The sequence below is a fragment of the Antechinus flavipes genome, chromosome 3 (genome assembly GCF_016432865.1).
Source record: "Antechinus flavipes isolate AdamAnt ecotype Samford, QLD, Australia chromosome 3, AdamAnt_v2, whole genome shotgun sequence".
Lineage (NCBI taxonomy): Eukaryota > Metazoa > Chordata > Mammalia > Dasyuromorphia > Dasyuridae > Antechinus > Antechinus flavipes.
The window spans coordinates 244793268-244817630 of NC_067400.1; the positions used below are offsets into that span (position 1 = coordinate 244793268).

Sequence of the window (24363 nt, forward strand, 5' to 3'; positions counted from 1 at the left end):
ATTATTATTATTAGCTTCACAAAATAGACAAAAAAGAAAACTATGAACAACAAAGAAAGCCCATTAACCTAAGTAATATATAAATAAGGCTTACCTCAGGGATAGAGAGAACCAGAGTTAAAAGTTATCTTAACTAACATACAGCCTGTTCAAAATAATAATCCTAATTGAAAAACAGGAAACAGACAGGGACACTGATACATTGTTGGTGGAATTGTGAACACATCCAGCCATTCTGGAGAGCAATTTGGAACTATGCTCAAAAAATTATCAAACTGCATACCCTTTGATCCAGCAGTGTTTCTACTGGGCTTATACCCCAAAGTGATATTAAAGAAGGGAAAAGGACCTGTATGTGCCAAAATGTTTGTGGCAGCCCTGTTTGTAGTGGCTAGAAGCTGGAAAATGAATGGATGTCCATCAATTGGAGAATGGCTGGGTAAATTGTGGTATATGAATGTTATGGAATATTATTGTTCTGTAAGGAATGACCAGCAGAATGAATACAGGGAGGACTGGTGAGACTTACATGAACTGATGCTGAGTGAAATGAGCAGAACCAGGAGATCATTATATACCTCAACAATGATACTATTTGAGGATGTATTCTGATGAAAGTGGATCTCTTCGAGAACGAGAGCTAATTCAATTTCAATTGATCAAAGATGGACAGAAGCAGCTACACCCAAAGAAAGAACACTGGGAGATGAATATAAACTGCTTGCATTTTTGTTTTTCTTCCCGGGTTATTTATACCTTCTGAATCCAATTCTCCCTGTGCAACAAGAAAACTGTTCGGTTCTGCATACGTATATTGTATCCAGGATATACTGTAACCTATTCAACATGTAAAGGATTGCTTGCCATCTGGGGGAGGGGGTGAAGGGAGAGAGGGGAAAAATTGGAACAGAAGTGAATGCAAGGGATAATGTTGTAAAAAATTACCCTGGCATGAGTTCTATCAATAAAAAGTTATTTAAAAAAATAAAATAAAATGCAAGCAAACAACAACAACAAAACCAGGAAATAGCATGTGCAAAGCTAGGAAACTCCAAAGAGCCCAGAAATAACAATGCCTTCCAGGCCAATTGTCCTGCCTCAAGTCTGGATCATATAGCAATTATCCAAGAAAATAAACCTAGGTGAGACACGACATAGCAACTGTCTCTGCAGGTATTACAGCTCCCAAAACAGCCATAGCTCCTGAAGACCAAAAAAAAAAAAGTCTCTAGTACTATCAACTAGTTTGAAATAATTAAAGGATAAGGTTTTATCAATGGAAATGAAACTAAGGAAAAAGTATTTCCATCTGCATGGCCACTGCACTATAAGGACCACAGAGACATTGCATTTATCCTGAAGCTAAACTCCTAGATATATTGTCTCCCATTAAAACATGAACTCCTTGAGAGCAGGGACTGTCTTGATCTTCTATTTATATTTCCCAGGGCTTAGCAAAGTGCTTCGCCCACAGTTAATATTTAATAAATTATTTTTATTCATTCATTACTTCAAAGAACTCCAACATTTTATCTCACTCCTGGATAATTCAAGTATTAAAAAACATGAGAAAATTTATGAGCTGATACAAAGCAAACAACCGGAAAAAAATTTATACTCAATAACAATAATAAGAATAATAGGGGCAGCTAAATGGCACAGAGGATAGAGTACCAGCCCTGAAGGGAAGACCCGAGTTCAAATCTAGTCTCAAATACTTAACACTTCCTAGCTGTGTGACCCTGTTGGGGGGGGTGGGAGGCGGGGAAGAAAGGGGAAGGGGAGAAGGGAGAAGGAGGAAGAAGAAGAAAATAAAGCCTGTGATCCCCCATTGGCTGTGTCACCATATATAAGTCACTTAATCTTTCTGACCCTGTTCCCTCATCTCTAAATATTTTATTTGCTTTAATTAGTCAAAATCTGCCTTCTGCTCCGTTCATCAAACCTTCTTCTCTCAACATGTCTCTGAATCCAAGAAAAAGAAAACCTTTTACAAACATGCATAGTCAATCAAAACAAATTTCCACAATGGCCATGTTCCCCTGCCCCTCTTAAAAAAAAAAAAAAAAAAAAAGCTTCTTATTCTGCATCTCAAGTCCTTCACCTCTCTGTCATGAGAAGGAGAATAAGTGTCATCATTAATCCTCTGGAAATGGGCACTGATCATTATGCTGACAAGAATTCATCACAATAGCATTTTTCATCCATTCTCCAGTTTGTGGATACTTCCTCATATCCCCATTCTTTGCCATTTAAAAGAGTTACAGTTTTTGGTATATTTGATATAAACTCCTCAGAATTTGTTCTACATAGGTCTAATGACATCCTTACTCAATTTTCTGTCTAATTACCCCTCTCCCCCATTCTTTCTTATTTCCCTATTAAATGAAATGCATTTCTGTTCCCTACTCTGTGTTCTGTGCTTCTTCCTTCTTTTAAGAGTTCACATGAGAAGTTCAATGTCATTCACTCCTCTTCCCCACACTTCTTATTTGTATATATGTATATTTGTGTATACTGATTACATGAGACAATTTTCCCTAACCTTCCTCCTTCCCCTTATATCCATCCAATGTAATCCTCTTCCCCTCTTTTCCCATTCTTTTGTAGACTCACTCTCGGGTCTTGTCTAACTGGATTCCATACTCTGATAATAAAAGATCAGAGGGAATACTTATATCATCTCATAATTGAATATAAGCAATTTATCTTTGTTTAGTTTTTTTATGATTGTTCATTCATGTTTATCTTTTTATATCTCTCCATTCTCACATTTGAACTTCAAAGTTTCTTTGCAGTTCTAATATTTTTTATCAGAAATGCTTGAAAGTACTCTATTTCATTAAAGATCCATTTTTCTCTGTAGCATTATACTCCATTTGTGGATAAGTTACTCTTCACTGTAAACCTCATAATCTTTCCTTCTAGAGCACAATATTCCAAGTTCTCTACTCCTTTAATTAAAATGCTTGTTGCTAAATCATGAGTTCTTCAGACAAAGGTTCCTTAGTATTTTAATTATTTTTTTTTCTACTTGTTTGTAATTTTTTCCTTTGACTTAGAAACTTTCAATTTTGGCCCTAATGTTCTCAAGGAGTTTTCACTTTGGGGTTTTCTTTCAGGATATGACAAGTATATTCTTTCTATTTCCACTTTGCTTTCTGATACTAAGGTTCTAGGAATTTTCTTCTAAGATTTTTTGAAATAGAAGATCTAAGGCATTTTTTTTTTGGGTCATGGCATTTAGTTACTTCAATGATTCCTTTCTCCCTCTCCTTAACCCATTCAGTTTTTGCTATAAGACATACTACATCTTCATCTATTTTTCATCCTTTTGATTGTATATTTTTAGCTGTCTCCTGGAGTCACTGGCTTCTATTTCATCCATCCGAATTTTCAGGGAATTTATTGCTTGAGTAAGGTTTTGTACTTTTTGTGCCAGGCAGGTAATTCCCTTTCTAATTCTTTCTTCCATTGCTCGATTTTTTTTTCCTTTTTTTTGCCTTGATTAATTTATTAAAATGGTTTTAAACTTTTAAAAACTCTTTGTTTCATTTCTTTCAGGAATTCTTATCGAGTTTATGTCCAAACTGTGTTTTATCCAAACTGTGTTTTTCTTGAAGGCATTGCTTGTCAATGTTTTGGAGTCATTTTCTTTTGCATTTGCATCTTGAGTATCCCTACTACCATAATAAATCAGTATGGTGTGTATTGTTGTTTGCTCAGTCTACTCCTTGCCTTCAAATTTGGCATTAAGGTTAAGCATGATAGCACTTCTGGAAAGGAGATCTGGGCTGATCTTGTTGCTGCTTTCTTGGGGTATTGAGTTTTGAACTACATACTAGGATCTCAGAGACAGGCTTGGAAACCTGCAAGCTTTCAGTGCTCCTAAAGTGGTCTGATCCAATTTGATTGTTGTTTTCCCTTTCCAAACCCCGTCTGGCCTCTTCAAGTTTCTGACCTGTGGTTATATATAGATAGGTTGGTACAAGACTAGCAAAATGGACTCAGCCAGGTAGAAAAATCTTTTGGTTCAGGGTGGCAGAATTTAGGATCCTCCTTGGTCTGAAATTTCTGTTTTGGTTGTTCCTCTGCTGTCTGGATTAGATTCCAGCTGGAAAGCGAGACCCAATTTTGCACCTAGTACCTGAGCAACATCATTGCTATGATTAGGTTCTCCTTTCTCCATAAATAGCCCAGAGCTTCCCTATCCATTAACGGCATTCCCCTGAGCAGTACTACAGTATGGGTCTGGGACCTCCTTTTGCCCTGGTACACAGTCTCTCCCCAGATACTGGAACTGAGCAGGTATATTTCTGGCCAGATCCGATTCCCAGTGTACTCAGACTGCCCTTGTCTGTCTCTCTATACAGGACTTGACAAATGATTATGAGTTTGGGGAAGCTAGGTAGCACAGTGAATAAAGCACCAGCCCTTAAGTTAGGAGGACCTGTGTTCAAATCTGACCTCAGATACTTAACACTTCCTAGCTGTGTGACCCTGGGCAAATCACTTAGCCCCAATTGTCTCGGGGAAAAAAAAAAAAAGACAGGTTTTTTCGCCCCCTGGATTTTCCTATCAGGATTTGGTACATTTTTCCTAGCTGTGTGTGAAATTACAGCTTTAAATCCAGTTTCCTTATCCATAAAATTAGGGGACTAGATAGCTTTCAATATTCTTCTACCTCTAGATCTAAGATTCCAATCTCTATTCCCTGGCCCCTAGCTCAAATTGTCGAAAGAAAACATATAAGGTACACTTGGCAATGGAGTGGGGGACCAGAAACAAAATACCTTCGGGAGGAAGCCAAGCATCTATGTATATATGAAGTTCATTAACTGAAAAATGGAAGTTGTGTAGAGAAAAAAAAAGAAAAAATAAATTTCTTAACAGAATAAAGGTGAAGGAGGGCAAGAGTGAAAAAAGTTAAGCAAAAAAAAAGTACTCTGGAGGGAAAAAACTAAAGTGGATGCAAAACATGCAGGGAGTTGCAGCATGTTTTGAAAAGGCAGACAAGAACTCTATTAAGAAAGGAAGAAATGGCAGTTAGCTAACCACTAGATTAGGCATCTGTGATGATGAAGGGTAACACTGGCTCTCCAAGAATAACAGAATAGCATATGGTTATCAGAATCACAACAACCTGATGGTAAAATATCTAAGGTTCTGCTCCTGATCAGAGTAGTAGAAAGGAGAGCCTAATTATTGACTTTAATCCTAAAGGTGAAAGGCATTATCTCCAAAGTGGCAGGTGAGTAATAACATGTTGCTTCTCTTATTATATTTTGTAACTGTATCTTCAGGAAATAAGAATGTCATTTCAGTCAATAAAACAGTAGTGATTGAGACTCAAGGAAACTGAATGAGAAGAACCAGCAGAAATGTCAAGAGGAGGCAGCAGTATAGCCCAGCTCTCTTTCAAACTACTCCAATAAAGACTGAAGAGCACCAGACCTAGTGATAATTGGTAATAGAAGGAAAAATTCACATGAGTCATTTTTCCAGCCCAGAGTAAAAAAGAAAAAGCTTGCAGGTAATGAGGAAGTCAGTCTAGCAAAGAAAGCTCATTAACTACCCTCCAAGACATGGCCTTGATGGGAGCCTGTAGCTGAATTCTCAGGACAGAGAACATACAACATTGTTATTTTTAGCTATGTCCAACTCTTTCTGACCCCAAATGGGTTTTTCTTGGAAAAGATACTAGTTTGTCATTTTCTTCTTCAGTTCATTTTACAGATGAGGAACTAAGGCAAAAAGGGTAAAATGACTTGCTTGGGATCACAGAGCTATCAAGTGTCTGAGATCAAATTTGAACTCAGGAAAACAGGTCATTTTCATTCTAAGCCTGGCACTCTATATACTGTATTCCATAGCTGCTTGAGATCCCTGACCACTGCAGTTTTACTCCTATTTCTCCCTGTAATTTAGCTTTTCTCTTTTAAGTATTTAGATCCTGCTATTGGGTATGTATCTTAAACAATGAATATTAACTCATCATCTATGGCAAAAATTCTTAAACTGAGGATTGTGATCCTCCTTATGATCATGGAGCTTGCAAAATCATGATTATCAGTAAATGTTTGATTTGTATACTTATTTTATATATACATATGCCCAAGGTCACAAAATTTCTCAAACAAAAAGGGGTCACAAGTGGGAAAAGTTTTTAAGTATGCTTTTGCTGTTGCCTTGTGTGAATTCATGATTATTACCACATCCTTACCTTACCCCCTCATCCCCACGTTTTTACTTTGGCTGAAGCATATTATATTTTGTTCCAGGTACTTAGTTTTGGTTGCATATAGTTCATTTCTTGTGAACAGTTTTGGATTCTTGCTTCTTATCTGTTCTATGCTCTTCTACTTTGTAGGTGAGTTCATTCTACAAACATTCACAAAAATTACCGTGATTCCCTGAAGTATCTTGTCTTATACTTTGCATACTGTTTACTTTGCATCTTCTTCCTACAAAGTAGGAAGAATGTGTTCAGCTCCAGTACACTATGACTGGTACAATTTACTTCTGCTCCTATTCTTCCCATTCTTTCTCCCCTTCTCCCCACAACCACACTTACTTGAATTATCCTTTATTTTAAATCTTTCTTATAAGATTCATCCTCCTCTAGTTTGTTCTGCTTAGAATAATCCCTCTCTCTTATTCCCTGGCTCTCCCCTTTTCTGCCTGTTTTGCTGTTGTAATTCCGTACCTAAGTGTGTCTATACTGTGCTGTCCTCTAACCCAGTCTAGAATAAAGTGATCAAGACATTAAAAAAAAATTCCTGAACTAAGTTGTTGTCTAAGATCTTTTTTTTTTTTTTTTTCATCCTGGCTTTCAGGTATACCAGTGATATTTAAATGATGTCTCTCCTTGAGATGGTTTAAAAAAAAAATTTTTTTTTGGTGTGAGGTATGTTCCCCACCTACCCATTTTAAAAATTTGATCCATCTTAATTTTCAGAAAGTATTTTTTCTTGGGAAATGTTCTGTATCTCATTCCAAAGTGTAAATTCTCTTTCCAATTCTTCCCATGAATCTTTTTTGTTTTCCCTTCCCCCCATTAATGCGCATTTGAGTTAAAAAAATAATTTTAAAACTTAAAAAAAACTCCACAAAAACTCTTTGCTTCATCTTCTCCAGAAATTCTAGTTGAACTCGGGATCAAACTGTTTTTCTTCATGGCTTCTCATGAAAATGTTTTGGAGTTATCTTATTCTTCTAGGTCTTGCACATCCTTATTCTGTTAATAGCTTTTTTGTTGGGATTCTTTTTTAGTTTGTCCAGTCTATATTAAAAAATAATTTTTTGACAGCCTATATTCTGATTTGGGATTTTGTTAAGGTCCCATTCTTCTCACTTCTAAAGAAAATATTTGGGCCATGCTTAGAACTATTTTCTATCATCTGAGGTTCTGTTGCTGTTGATGTCCCCCATAATATAGCATTTGCATTTGATATTATTCCAGGATCTCAGGGAATCCTGAATCAGGATCCAGGAACTCAGAAAGTTCAAACTGAGGATGTACAATTTATGAATTTCAATCCAACGTTGTCAAAGTCTCTTAATTTGATTCTTCAATACAACTTTCTCTCTTCTCTGGTAATATCATCACACTAGTTCAGGTTTTCATTTCTTTATATCTAGATGATTTAAATAGTCTCATAGTTGATCTCCTTGTCTCATTTCTCCCTAATTCAAACCATTCTTCACTCATTGCTAAAATAATTTTCCAAATGAATGGATGCCCATCAATTGGAGAATGGCTGGGTAAATTGTGGTATATGAATGTTATGGAATATTATTGTTCTGTAAGAAATGACCAGCAGGATGAATACAGAGAGGACTGGCGAGACTTACATGAACTGATGCTAAGTGAAATGAGCAGAACCAGGAGATCATTATACACTTCGACAATGATATTGTATGAGGACATATTTTGATGGAAGTGGATTTCTTTGACAAAGAGACCTAACTGAGTCTCAATTGATAAATGATGGACAGAAGCAGCTACACCCAAAGAAAGAACACTGGGAAACGAATGTGAACTATGTGCATTTTTGTTTTTCTTCCCGGGTTATTTATACCTTCTGAATCCAATTCTCCCTATGCAACAAGAGAACTGTTCGGTTCTGCAAACATATATTGTATCTAGGATATACTGCAACATAGCCAACATATAAAGAACTGCTTGCCATCTAGGAGAGGGGGTGGAGGGAGGGAGGGGAAAAAAATCGGAACAGAAACGAGTGCAAGGGATAATGTTGTAAAAAAAATTTCCCTGGCATGGATTCTGTCAATATAAAGTAATTATTAAATAAAAATAAATAAATAAATAAAAAATAAACAAAAAATAATTTTCCAAAAGTATAGTCACCTTCCTTACACACACACACACACACACACAAAATCAACAAACTCCAATGGCTTCTTATAACTTCCAGAATCAAATACAAAATTCTCTGTTTGGCACTGAAACATTTTATGTTCCCCAACACTTCTCTCTTCTTCTTACACATCTTATGTTCACTCCACTCCACATGATGCACTATTTGATCTAGTGGCCACTGGCCTTCTTACTGTACCCTGAACAAGAAACTCCATCTACCAACTTTGGACATTGTCACTGCATGGAATGCTCTCCTTTCTTATCTCCAATTCCTGACTTCTCTGGCTTTCTTCAAATTCTAGCTAAAATCTTATCTTCTACAAGAAATATTTTCTGGCATGAGTTCTATCAATAAAAAGTTATTTAAAAAAAAAAGAAATATTTTCTAATATCTCTTAATTCTAGTACCTTCCCCTCAGTTGTGATGAGCTATTTATCCAGTACATACAGTTGTTTGCATATTGTCTTGCTCACTGGATTGTGAGCTCTTTCAGGACAAGAGCCTTTATCGGTTTTGTGTCCTCAGTGCTTGGTAAGTTCAATTTACTGAACTTGAGATTGTATTCTTTTAATTAGAACTTTTTTGATGTATGTTCCTAAATTCTGTTTTCTTCTATTATTTCTTGCAGTATGTATATTTGTTTTCGTTATTTTGACTTGTGATCTGAGAGAACTATAGTCCTTAAGTTTCCCCTATATAGTCTATATTTGAGATCATTAAGTTGTGCTTGTATGGAGATCTTATTTTTAATGTTATTGTTTTTTGCTTTTCTTCCATATTGTTCTTTCATTGCCTTGTATTTGCATCCCTAGTTGGTACTACTTTGGTGGAATTTGCCACTGTGGATTTAAGTTTTTCTATTCTGTTAATTACTTCTGGTTCACCATTCTTACTTTTCCTTTACATTCAAGAATACTCTTCTATATTCCATGTTTTCTTGGGAATCCACAGGAACCTCTACCCCAACAGTTGTTCATTTTTTTTCCGTCAATACTTATTCATAGATGTCTGAACTCTTCTATCTGGTCTGGAGGTCATATTTCCTTACTGATTCCTTTATTTGATTATGTTCAACTTCTTTTGAGTTTCCTTCCTCCTGACATTTTTAGTAATTTCAGTTTTCCCCCCTTATTTCTCCCTAATTTTTACTTTTAAACTCCCTCCCCTATTGTCATGATGTCTCAGTCTCCTCCCAAACTGGAAAAATCACAGCTCAGCATGTGGTCTTTTCTTCAAGTGGCTTCTGGAAGAATAAAATTCACCTCATCTGGAGGCTGAGCTCCTTCCTTCTACAGACTTAGTGAAGTACCATCTAGCACTGTCCCCCACCCCCAACATTTCCTGTCCCCTCAGTCAATAAACATTTATTAAGTATCTATTATGTGCCAGGCACTGTATTAAGTTACGAGTAAATGGGGGGAGGGGGAAGCTTAAAATAGTCCCTGACCTCAAGAGGTTCACAATTTAATGGAGGAAGACAATACATAAAAAAGATCCAGGGGATCTGATAAAAGTCCAGCCACCAGGATATGAAATGATCTGAGGTTTTACAGAATTAAAATCATCTTTTAGAATGGTGAGTTTCAGTAGATGGTGAAATTTGGGAGATCAGCTAGATTGGAAATGATGAGGTAAATTCTCTGCGTGTGCTCATTAAATGCCAGAAGATCTAGGAAGTGCTCTTCAACCTCTTCTATCTCCAATCAAGGGAAGGGAGGAGCCTCAGGAACAGGGTTTGCTGAGAAGGTGTGAGTTGATTTCAACTGGAGAAGATGAAACAGAATCTATCACATTGTACAGCCTGAGAAAATTTTTGCCATTTGGAATTTGAACTTCCTTCACACTGAGAGTTCAGGGAGAGGTAAGAAAGAGGGCTGCAAGTTGAATTTTGTTGCACAATTACACACGGATGCTATCTATCCTACTCTTTTTCTCTGTTCTGTGTCAATGCTCTGTTTTAGCAAAAAGTAATGTCAAAGCACAATACTATGTGAACAACCTGAGCAAATTTCTACAGTTTAGATGGCCAGAGCACTAGACTGTTGAAATTGTACATTGAGGGTCAGAAGGATGGTGGTGTAGAAGGTTCTGAATGAGCATTATTAGGCTTTTATTTTCTCTTATGTTCGTTCATCAAATTTTTACATTGTTTCTGGGTTTGGGGTATCTAGATTGTAGAGCAGGTTGAAAGTGCTTTATCTCTTGCAAATACTTCCTATTTGGACAAGGTCTGAGAGCTAATAAGCTCTTGAAGAAAATATCCCATCATCCATCTTGTTGGTCTAGGTGAATTAGAAGTCTGCCCTGAAAGCTCTCAAAGCTCCCAAAGTGGTCAGATCCTGGACAAACTCCGATCAATGCTATCCTAGTCTTACAAGTTTCTTATCCAGGTTTGGATATGAACACAGCATGGGTATGAAACACCGCATTTATTTCCATATTTTTTAATCTACTAATCTTACTATTTTATCCATTGATTTAACTATTCTTTAAAGCAGTCTCACTAAAATTATTCAGTATTGGTTACACAATAGGACAATGAATCAATTATTTGACAGATAAACAAATAGCTAAAAGATAGAGAAGTAAATAAACATATTAATATAATTATGCAATAAACCAAATACCCTGATTACTGGAGTAATGATTCCTTATTCTACAAAAACTGTTGGGAAAACTGGAAAAGCGCTGGATACAAGTTAGATTTAATCCAATGTATCAAGGTACAGAAACTACAATAAGTGCTAAATGAACCTATGGCTCAGATATAAAAAAATGTGAATACAAATTAGAGAAGGAAGAAATGTTTTTTGAATTACTTTTATGGAGCAGAAAAGGTTTGTGACCAAACAAGATCAAACAAAAGAAGAGAGATGAACATAGATGATAAAATGGCAAATGTCTTACTTAAAATTGAAAAGTTTTTGCACAAATAGATATGGTTAAAATTAGAAGTAAAAGTTAAGAGGAAAAGCCTTTTTAGCAAGTTTTCTGATAAAGGTCTGATATCCAAGATCTATATATTAATAATTCATATATGAATGATAGCCATTCACTAACAGATAAATAGTGAAAGGATATTATCAATTTTCTTAGCGATCCAAGGTGTTATTAGCCATATTAGAAAAAGTTTCAAATCATTGATCATTTTAAAAGAAGAAGTAAGTCCAACTCTAAGAATAAAAAAATGACACGTTTTGGAAGAACTATATGAAGATAGGCATTGTTACCCAGTTGATACAAAAGTGAATTGGTCCAGTCATTTTGGAAAGGAATTTGGAATGAATTCCAAAGTCACTAAATTGTACATATTATGTAATACCTATAGGCCTACTCCCCAGAAAGATCAAAGATAAGAACCCCTATACACAAAAATGTTAATTGTGGCAAATAAGTGAATACAAAGGGAACACCCATGAATTAGAAAAGGGCTGGATATTTTATAGTATACAAATAATAATGGAATATGATTGCATTATTGTTAAAAAAAATCTATGTTCCAGATTACCTGGAAAAACATATGAATTGATGCAGAATAAAATTTAAAACAACTTATATACTAACAGTACTATAAAGAAAAACAAACAACTTTGAAAGATTTAAGAACTCTGATAAGAAATGACCAGCCATGGTTCCACAGTACTAGTAGTGAATCATATTATCTATCTCCAGACAGAGAGATGAATAATACAAGGTGTATACTAAGACATATGGTTTTTGATACATCAAATATTTGAATGAATTTTTCTTTGTTATGCTAATTTTTATAAATACTGAATTTTTTTTTCATGAGACAATAGTTGGAGGTACACAGGAAAACTAGAGAAACTACTATCATGCAAAAAAGAATAAAGAAGGCAACTGAAGCAATTTTTTTAAATGCATTGGAAAGAACAGAATTTCAGAAGAAAACTAAATGGTCAACTTTGAAAATATCACACTGAATTAAGTACATTTTTTTAAAAAAGAAAGTATCCATAGAGAAAAAGATGTACTTTTGATGTACTTTTTTCTTGTTCTATTTTATATATGTTTTGGAGTATTTATTTATGAAATATTTTGGAAATCTAGAATGAAAATTTCAAACTGACAATATTTATGATAAATGAGAAAATATAAAAAGCAGATGCTTTACACAAGCATATGTTATAATCATAGTAATATTAGGAAATCATTTATTAGTTTAATAAGGAAAAATAATATCAATAAAAATTATTCTGAATTCATTTTTGGCTCTTATAAATTTTATAAAGTAAAATTACTCAGTAGAAGTTTTTTAGTTTAAGAAAAAAATTATTTCATTACTATAATGCTATATTTTAAATAATAATGCAACTTCTGAATGGAATATTTAGAAAACTTTTAAGAATGATCTTCATAATGCCTGTGTACAGTATTAAGATCAAAAACATGTAGAAATATATTTACAATTGGAGATAGTAAGGATGAAAGGTGTTAACTAAAAACACAATGAAAGCTTTTCATTTTTATATTCTAATATTCCAATTTTCCCCATTCCATTATATAACTATTCTTTTACTTTACTTTGATTTTTTTTAATAGTTCTCACTAATTATGTAAACAGACTTATTCAGTGACAAGTTATACTTTAGATCTTTCCTTAAAGTGACCTGATTTAAGATGTCTATAATGTGTTACATTCAAAAATGAGGCAAGCCAGGAAGAAATAGACAAACATAGAACACGACCCATTGGAACTTACTTATCTGTTGTCTTGTGTTGTTCCCTCCCTCCCTCCCCCATTAAAAGACAAAAAATTCCATGAAATCAAAAGTTTTTTTTTAATTTCTCTACTTCTCCAACATCTAACTCAATAAATTCCATGAAATCAAAAGTTTGTTTGTTTGTTTTTTTAAATTCCTCTACTTATCTAACATCTAACACAGTGTCTGGTACATGGGAGAATCTTAATCTTTGTTGAGTAAATGAAAGCCAATTCCTTAAAAGAAAATCTTTTGACCATTAAAAAAAAGTAGCCATCATCTTTTTAGAAAAACAAAAAACAAACAAAAACCCTGAAAATGTTGCTGTATTCTACATCATAATATTTTGATTAGAAACTTTAACATTACTTTACCAATGAAGGCCATGAAATTTTAAGTGATTTGTCCAAAGTATTATAACTTTAGTAAAGAGACCAGAAAGCAATTTAGGTTTGCTAATTCCACAGCAAAAAGTGATGTCAAAGCACAATACTACCACAACCTGAGCAAATTTCTACAGTTTAGATGGTCAGGGCCCTATTAATTTTCTGTGATTAAAAAAAAATTTTTTTTAACTATGAAAAAACAATATATTTTCTCTCTGGAAGCTATTTAAGATAAATTATGTAAACTGCCTTGCAAATCTTACTGCACTATATAACTATTAGTCATTTCCAGAAATTGAAGGGAAAGATGAACTGAGAGATTTCACCTTTGTTTTAAACCAAAAATTTGTTATTCTGCATTTAGATTCTATTTGAAACTCCTACCCCACTTGTTAATTTTTGAGATTTTTTACGTGTGTGGATGTGTCCGTGTGTGACAAAAATATATTGTGTATAATGATAGAAATAGAAACAAAGAATGAAGAAACAACAACAACAAAAAAATGGTCAGTCAAAATCTCATGCCATAATCTTTTACAAGATCTAGTGGACTTCTAGGGTTTTGTGTAAATCCTGTATGTATGTATGTATGAAACATGTATATGTAAAAGCAAATAATGAGGATTGAAGGACTTGTGATCCACACTGATGACATCCTTCAAATTCTCCTTTTTTGCAAGTATTTTTTTCATCCATAGCTAATTCATGAGAGAGTCCATCCTCAGCTATGTGGGACATACTGTAAGAAAGGGAGCTCAAGATCTTTATTCCCCAAATCTGCTATTTTAACTCATTCTCAGCCCCACAAAAAAACATTAGTATTTTTAAAGTACCCTTCATTTTTCTCTACTAAAGACACTCAATTCTAAAAAGTCATTCAGTATACCTTCACTTTTAATTAGCAAAAAGTGACATGCTAATGATATGCTAAGTTAAAAGTTTGACTTTAATAGGCTATTTAACCCTTTGATCCAGCAATATCACACTATTAGATCTGTATCCCAAAGAGATCATTGAAAAAGGAAAATGAACTACATGTACAGAAACATTTATAGCAGTTTTTTTGTGGTGGAAATTGAAGGGATGCCCATCAGTTGGGGAACGGCTGAACAAATTGTGATATATGAATGTGTAATGGAAAACTCTTGTGTTATAAGAAATGAACAGCAGTCAGATAAAAAAAAAACTCCAAAGACTTATAACAGATATAGAGCAAAATGAGCAGAATCAGAACATTGTAACAGTACAGAACAATAACAGCAACACTGTGCAATGATCAGCAATGACCCACTTAGCTCTTTCTCAACAATACAATATTCCAAGACGATTCCAAAAGATTCATAATGGAAACTAGATCCAGAAAAAGAATTGGTGGAGTCTAATGCAGATTGAAACATACTATTTTCACTTACTTTATTTTTTCATGTTTTGTTTTCTTTTTGTAAACTATACATTTTTTTGTGCATACTGTTTCTTCTTTCACCATGTGATTAATATGGAAATAGGTCTTACACAATTGCACACACACACACACACACACACACACACATATATATACATATATCAAATTGCCTATCATCTTAGGGAAGAAGGGAGAAAAATTGGAACTCAAAATTTTATATAAACAATGTAAAAGAATCATCTTTATATGAAATAGGAAAAAAGAAAATACTATTTTTTTTTAAAAACCAGATTATTTATGTTCATCCATGGCTTCAGATTACACCCCTAATTCTTGTCAGTCAAATTTTATGGAATGCCATTATACCAAAAAAATTAACTAAATAAAAGATTGTGGATGGTTGACTAAAAAGAGATTCTTACCATTACTGGGGGGGAAAATCACATATTGCTGTTTATCTATAGCCCAGCATGCTACATGGTTGTTAGCAATTTAACAAGTCTCACAAGTAATTAAATTTTCTATTAAAATAATTTCCCTAAATGAACATTATTCCAAATTTGGAATCAAAATACTAGTACAAATTCACTCTTGTATGAAAAGTAAGTCCATTTAATAGCTACTCACTTTCAAACCCTATGTTATTGGGAGAAAAAACCTATTACCACATGTGTATTTGACGACACTATCAAAAGGAATTAGTGAGCAAATAGAAAAGAGATTTACATCTGCAAGAATTTGATATGGTTTTAACTTCAGACAGCTGTACAAGGTAGATCAAACTCATGTACCACAGTAACACAACAGCTTTAAAAGTAGTACAAACCAAAAATACAAAGAAAGAAAAAACTACTGAGAGCCCCTTCTTTCCCAATTCTAATCAACTGTAGAAAAACAATGGATCTGGAGTTAGAAGATTTTGTCCTTACTACCAATCCTTCACTAACTATAAGACTTTTGATTAGTCACTTGACTTCTCTAAGACTGTTAATTCATGGAAGAAATATCTCACTTGCCTGAAACATTTTTGTGAGGATCAACTGAGAATATATAGAAAGTGTCTTTTAACCAGAAATTAGCAGTAATATAAAGGACAAAAATAACTTTCTCTAATAAGTTTAAGATAAATATAAAGATTAAAAGACTCTTGCTCACTTCAAAACATGTCTGATTCCAATGGTAGTGTAACACTATTGACATTGGAAAAAGGACTGGATTATCGGTCAGAAGCCTCAATTCAAATTGGGACATGTGACATTGGGCAAGTCATTTCAAGGTTTTAATGGTACTGATTTTTATAATTCTTTTCCTGTCTACTCTTTCAGTCTCTTCCTCTGTCATGTCTACTAATATTAGATATGACCAAAGACTATGTCTTAGGCAATCTTTCTCTTTTTTGCTTTATTCTTTCTACAAATTGATCTCATTAACTTCCAAAGGATCATTTTTTCCATGGAGATTATTCTCAGATTTATATATTCATGCCTTGTGTCTCTCATCAGCTTCAAGTCTCCATCACCAACTGTGATTTGAATACCCTCAATTTCTTACTCTTATCCTCCATATAGCCAATCCATTGCCAAATCTTGTCATTTCTACCTTCACATCATCTCTTGCATCTGTCTCCTTGCTATTCACATAGACACTGCTCTAGGGCAGGCCCCTCATTACTTCTTACAATAAGTAATTATTACTTATTACAATAAGTACTATTACAATGGCCCTCTGATCAGTCTCTCTGCCTTGTATCAAGTCTCTCCTACTACAACTCATGCTCCCTTCAGCTACCAAAATGGTTTTCTATATAACATCCCACTCAATAAGCTTTAGTGGAAAGATTAAATATAAATTCCTCTGTTCAGCTTTTATAGTTGTTCATCATCTGGCACTTCTAACATTTCTAGATTTTTTTCACTTTACTCTCTTTCCAGGAAGTCTACAATCCAGTTACATTATTTAATGCTCTTTGCACATGGCAGTCCAACTTCTATCTCTGGACCTTTCTTTATACTGAAACCATCCCCCCATGTCTGGAATGCTGTCTCCATATCCAAATTTACTTGACTTCTTTCCTCAAGGTTCAGTTCAAGTCCTATCTTCTGCAAGTTTTTTTTCTTGCCAACTCCCAACTCCTAGTACTTTCTATTCTCAAATTATATTCCATCTTCTCTGTATATGTTTTATTTACATCTAGTTGTTTAAATGATGTCTTACCCATCAAAATGAGTTCCTTTAAGACATATATTGTTTTAGTCTTAATTTGAAACTTTGTTTTGAACTTTGATCTTAACATAGTGCTTGGGACATAATAAATACTTAATAAATGCTTATTGACTCACTTCATCTCTATTTATAGAATTTAAATCTTTCCAAAAATGAAAAGTTAGCTTATGCCAGCTGAAGTTCCCTTCTAGTTTTATAACTATAATCCTAAAACTCAATGTCAAGCACTTGACATAATGTCAGAACCATATGCATTAACACTGATAGTACATTGATGTCAACATGAATGACAAAATATATCTTACCCTATTCCAAATTACAGCAATAAATAATTAAATTCTATGGCCCCAAAAGATCTCTCCTGCCCTTGAAGGGATTAAAATCAAGATACATAAAGATGAATAAACTAAATGTTGTTTTCTATATGTTTTTTTAATGTGAAAATATTTTCCTATTTTTTTTAAGTCAAAGTGTCACACTCCAATTAGTAAAATGTCTGACATAACAAAGACTTAATCTTCAAATATCTCACATTTACAGTTAATTTTTTAAAAACCAATTGAACTATTCAGATTGATATCAATCAGATATTTAGTTAAGATGTACATTTCTAAGTTACAATTAATATCTAGTTGCTAACAATTTTGGAAGTATTTATGTTTTATATTCACTTAAAAATTAAGTTTTTATGAATAAAAATAAATTAGTAACAATCACATAAACTGATGTAATAATTAACACTATATACATCTATGAATAAAACAGATAAAAGCATTTTAGGAAAATTACAAAGCTCTCACTTGTTGACCATCTTGATAGCTGTCTATATTTAATGTCTGTGTAGCCATCATGGTTAATGAAGCTTTTATTACAAGGCATCAAATCATCTTAAATCAAAAGCAATTGTATTCTGGAAAAAAAAAAAAGCACAAAGATATTAGTTAATGGTGATTTTAGAAATCCTTCCCTAATCCCCACCCAGATGCCACACAATTTAAAAACTAATGTACTTTATTTGTCGGTAGAAATTTAGGAGAACAGCTTTAATAACATTCTTAAAGCCAATGACTTGCAACTTATTTATAGAATAACTTTCTATAGAATCAGAGTTCTATATCTGTATTGTTTTGTTGTATTTATAGGGAGGCTGATGTTACTGCAAAGTACTATGAATAGTTTAATTGTTGAACTCAAAGAGGCTATTAAAATGTTTAATTCCTGTGGGAAATTCTGCCACCTTTGGCAGAAAAATAGAAAGCACTTGAAAAAACATCTTACTATCAATTAACCATTAATATGTAACTTTTTACTCAAAATGTCTCCAAACCTCTAACTAAATCTTGTACATCAACTAGGTATTTTGCATACTTCCATTTATCTACTAAGTTTATACACATTTATCAATTTTATATTTTTGTGTCTTCTTCATTTTATTTTTCATTATCAAAAATTTATAAATCCCTCAGTACATAAGTAAGGATGAAGAGTTTGGCTAATGATCAAGTGAACAAGATGGTAGACTAGATACTTTTCCTAGACCCCACTAATTCTCAAAACTCAACCTAAAAGAAATTATACATTTGGTGAAGCAATTATTGGACAAAGAGAACCCCAAGAAGGCAAAATTCTTGTAAATGAACAAAGAAGAAATGTTAATCCTAAAAGTGCTCAGCATCACTCAGCATACGTAGTCCCAGGAGGGAAATTTCAACCAAGACAAACTTACCTGCAGGCTTCTATGATTTGCCTACATTGGGTTGTCTTCTCTTGCACAGGCTTCACCATCACATGCAAACTCATAACCCACAACAAAAGGCAAATGCTGAGTCTGCCCACCCATAAGGGAGGGTGGTAATGGAACACGCTGCCTTCTGCCTGGCATAGTCCTCTGTGGCCTCCTCCCAATCATGACAAAGAGGCAAATGCCAATTTTCCCCAGAAAGAGGATGAAATGATGAAAGCCAAGTGATGAAATGGGGCAAAGGAGAGCCAACATTGGAGGCCACACTGAATCTGAAGAAAAGGGGCTTGGAGTTAGTTTTAAGTCCCCAAAGGCTGTTCAGAGCAGGGGCCAACTTAATTATCTCATTAGTTTCCATGATTTCATTGGTCATTTTTATACAGATGATTCCCAGATAAATCCTATTCTTACTTAACTAGTGACCCCATCACCAGCTGCCTTCTGAGTGTTGTAAGTTAGATATTCCATGGGCATTTCAAACACATTTCCAAATAAAACTGTCTTCCCCAGATTGTCCTTTCTTAATTCATCTATTACTGTCAAAAGTACTTGCATGTACCTGGTTCATAGGCCTAAATCAAGAAGCATGCTCAACTCCCAACCCTCTCTCACCACTCATATCCAATCCATTGTCACATCTTGTCATTTCTCCCACCACACCATCTCTGGTATCTGTCTCCTTGCCATTCACATAGCCACTGTTCTAGTTCAGGCACTCATTGCTCTTCCCTTGGACTACTTCAATAGCCTGCTGGTCAGTTTACATAAATAACACCCCACTCATTCTTCAGGATTAAATATAAATTCTCTGTCTAGCAATTAAAATCTGACCCTTCTGACATTTCCAGATTTGTTTCACTTTACTTCTCCAGGAACTCTACTGTCTACACCAGTGGTTCTCAAAATCTGGTCCAGAGCATCCTGAGGAATCTCTGAAATCCTTTCAGAGAGTCTACAAATTCATAATTGTTTTTTATTTTTAATGTGATCAATATCTATAACCCACATAAAATAAAAACTCTTTGGACAGATCCTCAATCATTTTTAACAGGATAAAGATATTGAGAACAAAAGTTTGAGGACCACTGGTCTACACAATCTGAGACTCCTTGGATGTGGTACTCCCAATTTTCATCTTTGAATCTTTGCACTGGAGTTGTTCCTCATGCCTGGAATGTTCTTTCTCCTAAGCTCAACATCCAATATTCCTGACTTCTTTTCTCAGGACTCAGATCAAATCCTATTTTCTGCAAAAAGCGTTTCCTCTTCAAATTCCAGTTCTCTATTCTTAGATTACCTTTCACCTTCTTTGTGTATATAGCTAGTTGTTTAAATGAAGTTTCTTTCACAACACAACATTCTCACTCTTTTTGTGGTTGTGTTTGCATTTGTGGTTGGTTGTTTGCATTTTTTCTTACTAATTTTTCTTCCTTTATGATTTGATTTTTCTTATGCAAGATAATTGTGTAAATATATTTACATATGTTGGATTTAACATATTTTAACATGTATAACACACATTGGGTTGCTTGTCATCTGGGGAGGAGATGAGAAGGGGAAAATTTGGAACACAAAGTTATGCAAGGGTCAATGTTGAAAAATTATCCGTCCATGTTTTGAAAATAAAAAAGTTTTAATTTTTTAAAAAAAGAGCTTTCTTGGGACATGGACTATCTTTGCCTTTCTTCGTTTGCATTTTGGTCTTAACACAGTGCCTGAGACACAGAGTGCTTAACAAATGCTTCTTGATCTATTTTATCTTGCTCTCTAGGACTTAAATTTCCTATTAAAGAAAAAGATGGTCTATAGCAGTCAATAATAAGCATTTATTAAACAATTACCATGTCCCTGGCACTATGCTAAGGACTGGGGATACAAAGAAAGACAAAAAACAGTGTCTGCTGTTAAGGAGCTCATGATATAATGAGAGAGATAATTTGCAAACAACTATGAAAAATCAAGCCAAGTACAAAATAAATTGGAATCTTATTGTTTGTCCTTCATTCTTGAACAGGACAATGACATCAGGGAGATAATGCTATGAAACGCAAGTGAATTGGATTTAAGTGAGGGAGGGCGGTGCAAAGCCTCACCAAAACAAAGCTGTCACTAGTCTCACTTTCTTAGGACAACTGGAGATGGCTCTGAAACTAAAAATAACTAATAGATGAAAGATATCATAAGTAAGAGAAACTGGAAAAGGGTTCTTGTAGACTTGAAAGGGAAAGAGGAGGCAAAGATGAGGAGAGAGATGATTTCAGGCATGGGAGACAACCTATGAAAATGCCAGAGCTATGAAATAGAATATTTTGAGCAAAGAAGAGCAAAAAGGCCACGTTGGATGGAAGAGTAGGAGGGGAAAGGAGAGGTAGGAGAAGATGTCAGAAGGCTGGAAAAGTAGGGGAAATATTAGGTTGTGAAGGACTTTGCACAGCATAGATTTCATATTTGAGCCTGAAGATAACAAGGAGACAATAACAGTCTACTGAGTGGGGCTTGACATAATTGGACCTGCAGTTTAGAAAAATAACTTTTGCAGCCCAATGAAGGACAGACTGGAATGGGAAGACTTGTGGCAGACAGACCAACCAGTAACTATTGCTGCTGTTCAGGAGTGAGAAGATAAGGGTCTGTAGCAGAAGACACAGATACCGTCAGCCTAAGATTCCTTTTAGTTTTATATCTATGTTCCTATAATTCAATATCAGGAACATAAGGTACAATATCACGTCCATAAGTATTAATACTGATGCAACTTTGATGCCAATATCAATGACAATATCTGAATCTTACTTTAATGCAGAATGCAACAGAAAATACATTTCCTAGTACCCAAAATACCTGGTTTAATAAATACTTGTTAACCAAGTGACCAAGGCCAGTGAAACCTGACATCAGCTGAGAAAGCTGAGGCAATGTTGCAGTCTAAAGTCAGGTGTACAATCAACAGCAAAGGAGGAAGCATCAAAAAGCAAGTGAAATAGATATATAGAAAAAAAAAAAAGCTGAAACATCAAAGATTTCAAAAAGAAGAAAACTCAATAAAACCCAAGGCTCAAATAAATCAATAGAAAGGATCCTAAAACTAAAAGGAAGCATTAAGTCTAAAAGCTCTCTTTAAAAATGTTCTAAGACAGAAGAACATTAACTGATGAAACACACAATCCTCTGGAATCTTATTGCTTGGAGGATAGCAAGAAGAAACAAAGAAAACAACACAAAAGAGAAATGAAAATGATAAGAAATTTGGAAGGAACAAAGGTTAGAACTCAACAACAACAAGAAAATCAAATCCATGGTGTGAAATTTTTGCAAAAAAAGAACAGAAAATAAAATGTTATCTTCATTTCTTTGCAGCAATTTTTCTGATAAAGTTCTCATTTTTAAGACATATAGGGAACTAATTTAAATTATGAGAATAAAAGTCATTCCCCAACTCGAAAAATGGTCAGTGGAGATGAATAGGGAATTTTCAGAGGAAGAAAACCAAATTATTCTTAGCCACATTTTTTTAAAAAATGCTCTAAAAACATTTAATGATTAGAGAAATGCCAATTAAAATAACTCTGAGGTTCTACCTCACATTTATCAGATTGTCTAAGGTGACCAAAAAAAAAAAAAAAAGAAAAAAAGAAAACAAGAAATTAATACACAATTCTTAAAACTGTGACCTGATCCAGTCATTCCAGAAAGAAAATGAGAATTATACCCCTAAAGTTATTACACAGTGAATACCCTTTGACTCAGCCATACTGCTATTAGTCTATATCCCAGCCCAAAGAGATGAAAGACCCATACGTATAAAAATATGTATAGCATCTCTTTTCATTTTGGCAAAGAACCAGAAACTGAGAAAGTGTTCCTAAATTGGAAAACAGCTTAACAAATAACAATATTAGTGGTATATGAATGTGATGGAATGATACTAGGGTGTAAGAACTAATGGTGGGAATGGCTTCAAGGAAACCTAGGAAAACTTGTATAAATGAAAGCAAAATTAAGTATGTAGAAGCTGGAGAACAATGTATACAACAATAACAAATAATGAGAGACAACTATGAAAGACTTAGGAATTCTGAACACAATTCCAAAAGATTCATTATGAAACATTCTATCCACCTCCAAAAAAAGAGGTACTTACCTCAGAGTGTACAATGAAGTTTTTTTTTTGTTTGGCAGAAATGCTAATGAAACAATTTATTTTGCTTAACTATTTACATTTATAAGGGATTTTAGTTTTTAATTTTCTCAATGGGTAGAATAGCTAGAAATTAAAAGAAAAGAATCTGATGAAAATAAAATTAAAGTAAAAAAAATAAAGATGAGGAAACAGAAGAAAAAAGCCAAGCTACTGACCTCAAAAACAGGATTTATGAAACAACTTAAGGATAGTAAGCTTCCCAGAAGAATATGACTACTCAAAACAAAACAAAAAAACCCAAAAAACAAAATCTAATCACCATTATACAGTGTAAAATATAGTAAATGTACTAAGAACTTCTGAATTAAAAAAAAAAAAAATAGGCCCCAAGAATGAGAGAGTAAGGGGCAGCTAGGTGGTGAAGTGGATAGAGCACCAGCCCTGAAATCAGGAGGATCTGAGTTCTAAGAAACTTGTATTCTAACAAAGAATTCAAGTGGAAACTCAAGCTCATTTGTTAAGGACCATGCCAAGTGAAGGGGCAGGTCATTTCTCTGAGAGCCTCCACAGCTGTGGATCATAACATCTGAAGGAGTTGCAAGGCAGCCTTTACTGACACAGATGTTTCGGACTGGGAATGAAATAAAGTGGAGGCAGAGGGATGAGGAGAGAGGTCAGACAATGCAATGGACTCTGAGTCAGAGAGATCAGAGAATGCAACTGCCCCTCAGTTTCCTTATATCATCATCATCATCCTCTCATATGAAGAGATCCATTCTACAGGTCTGACTTAGACCTTCAACAGCCACTGGCAGGTGGCTCCCATATTACAACACCCATTGCCTTAAGAAATTTTAGCTCCATGAGGACTGCAAAAAAAGATGAAGGAAATAATAAACCAAAAATCAAAGAATAAAATTTCAGGATAGAAGAAGAGAATTAATAGTAAAACAAATAAATAAATGCCAAAAAAGGAAGTCTTCTTAGGAAATAAAGCATAAATCATTAAAAAAAAAAAAGTTGAAAGGTATGAAAGGAAGAATGAATTATTTGCTTAACTAAAAGGAGGAAAAGTTTAAAAAAAAAAAAGGAAAACAACTACATAAAAAGAGGAAAATGAAATTTAAGAAAATAATTGATGACCATCAGTTGGAGAATGGCTGAATAAGTTATGGTAGATGAAAGTAATGGAATATTATTTTTCTATAAAAAATGATGAACAAGCTAATTTTAGAAAGGCTTGGAAAGATTTACATAAACTGATGCTGAGTGAAAGAAACAGAACCACAAATACAGTACACAAGAACAGCAAGAATATGTAATGATCAACTATAAAAAACTTGATTCTTTTTAGCGGTTCAA

General features: G+C 34.2%; 1 protein-coding gene across 1 annotated transcript in view; it reads right to left on the bottom strand.

The window, feature by feature from the left end:
• PKNOX1 (PBX/knotted 1 homeobox 1) overlaps nucleotides 1–24363 on the bottom strand; it is a 189188-nt gene that overhangs the window by 96465 nt on the left and 68360 nt on the right. Inside the window, exon 3 of the mRNA XM_051984807.1 lies at nucleotides 17920–18029. Within this exon, the coding sequence (XP_051840767.1) occupies nucleotides 17920–17970 (51 nt within the window). The 5' untranslated portion in view covers nucleotides 17971–18029. The remainder of the gene's footprint in view (nucleotides 1–17919; nucleotides 18030–24363) is intronic.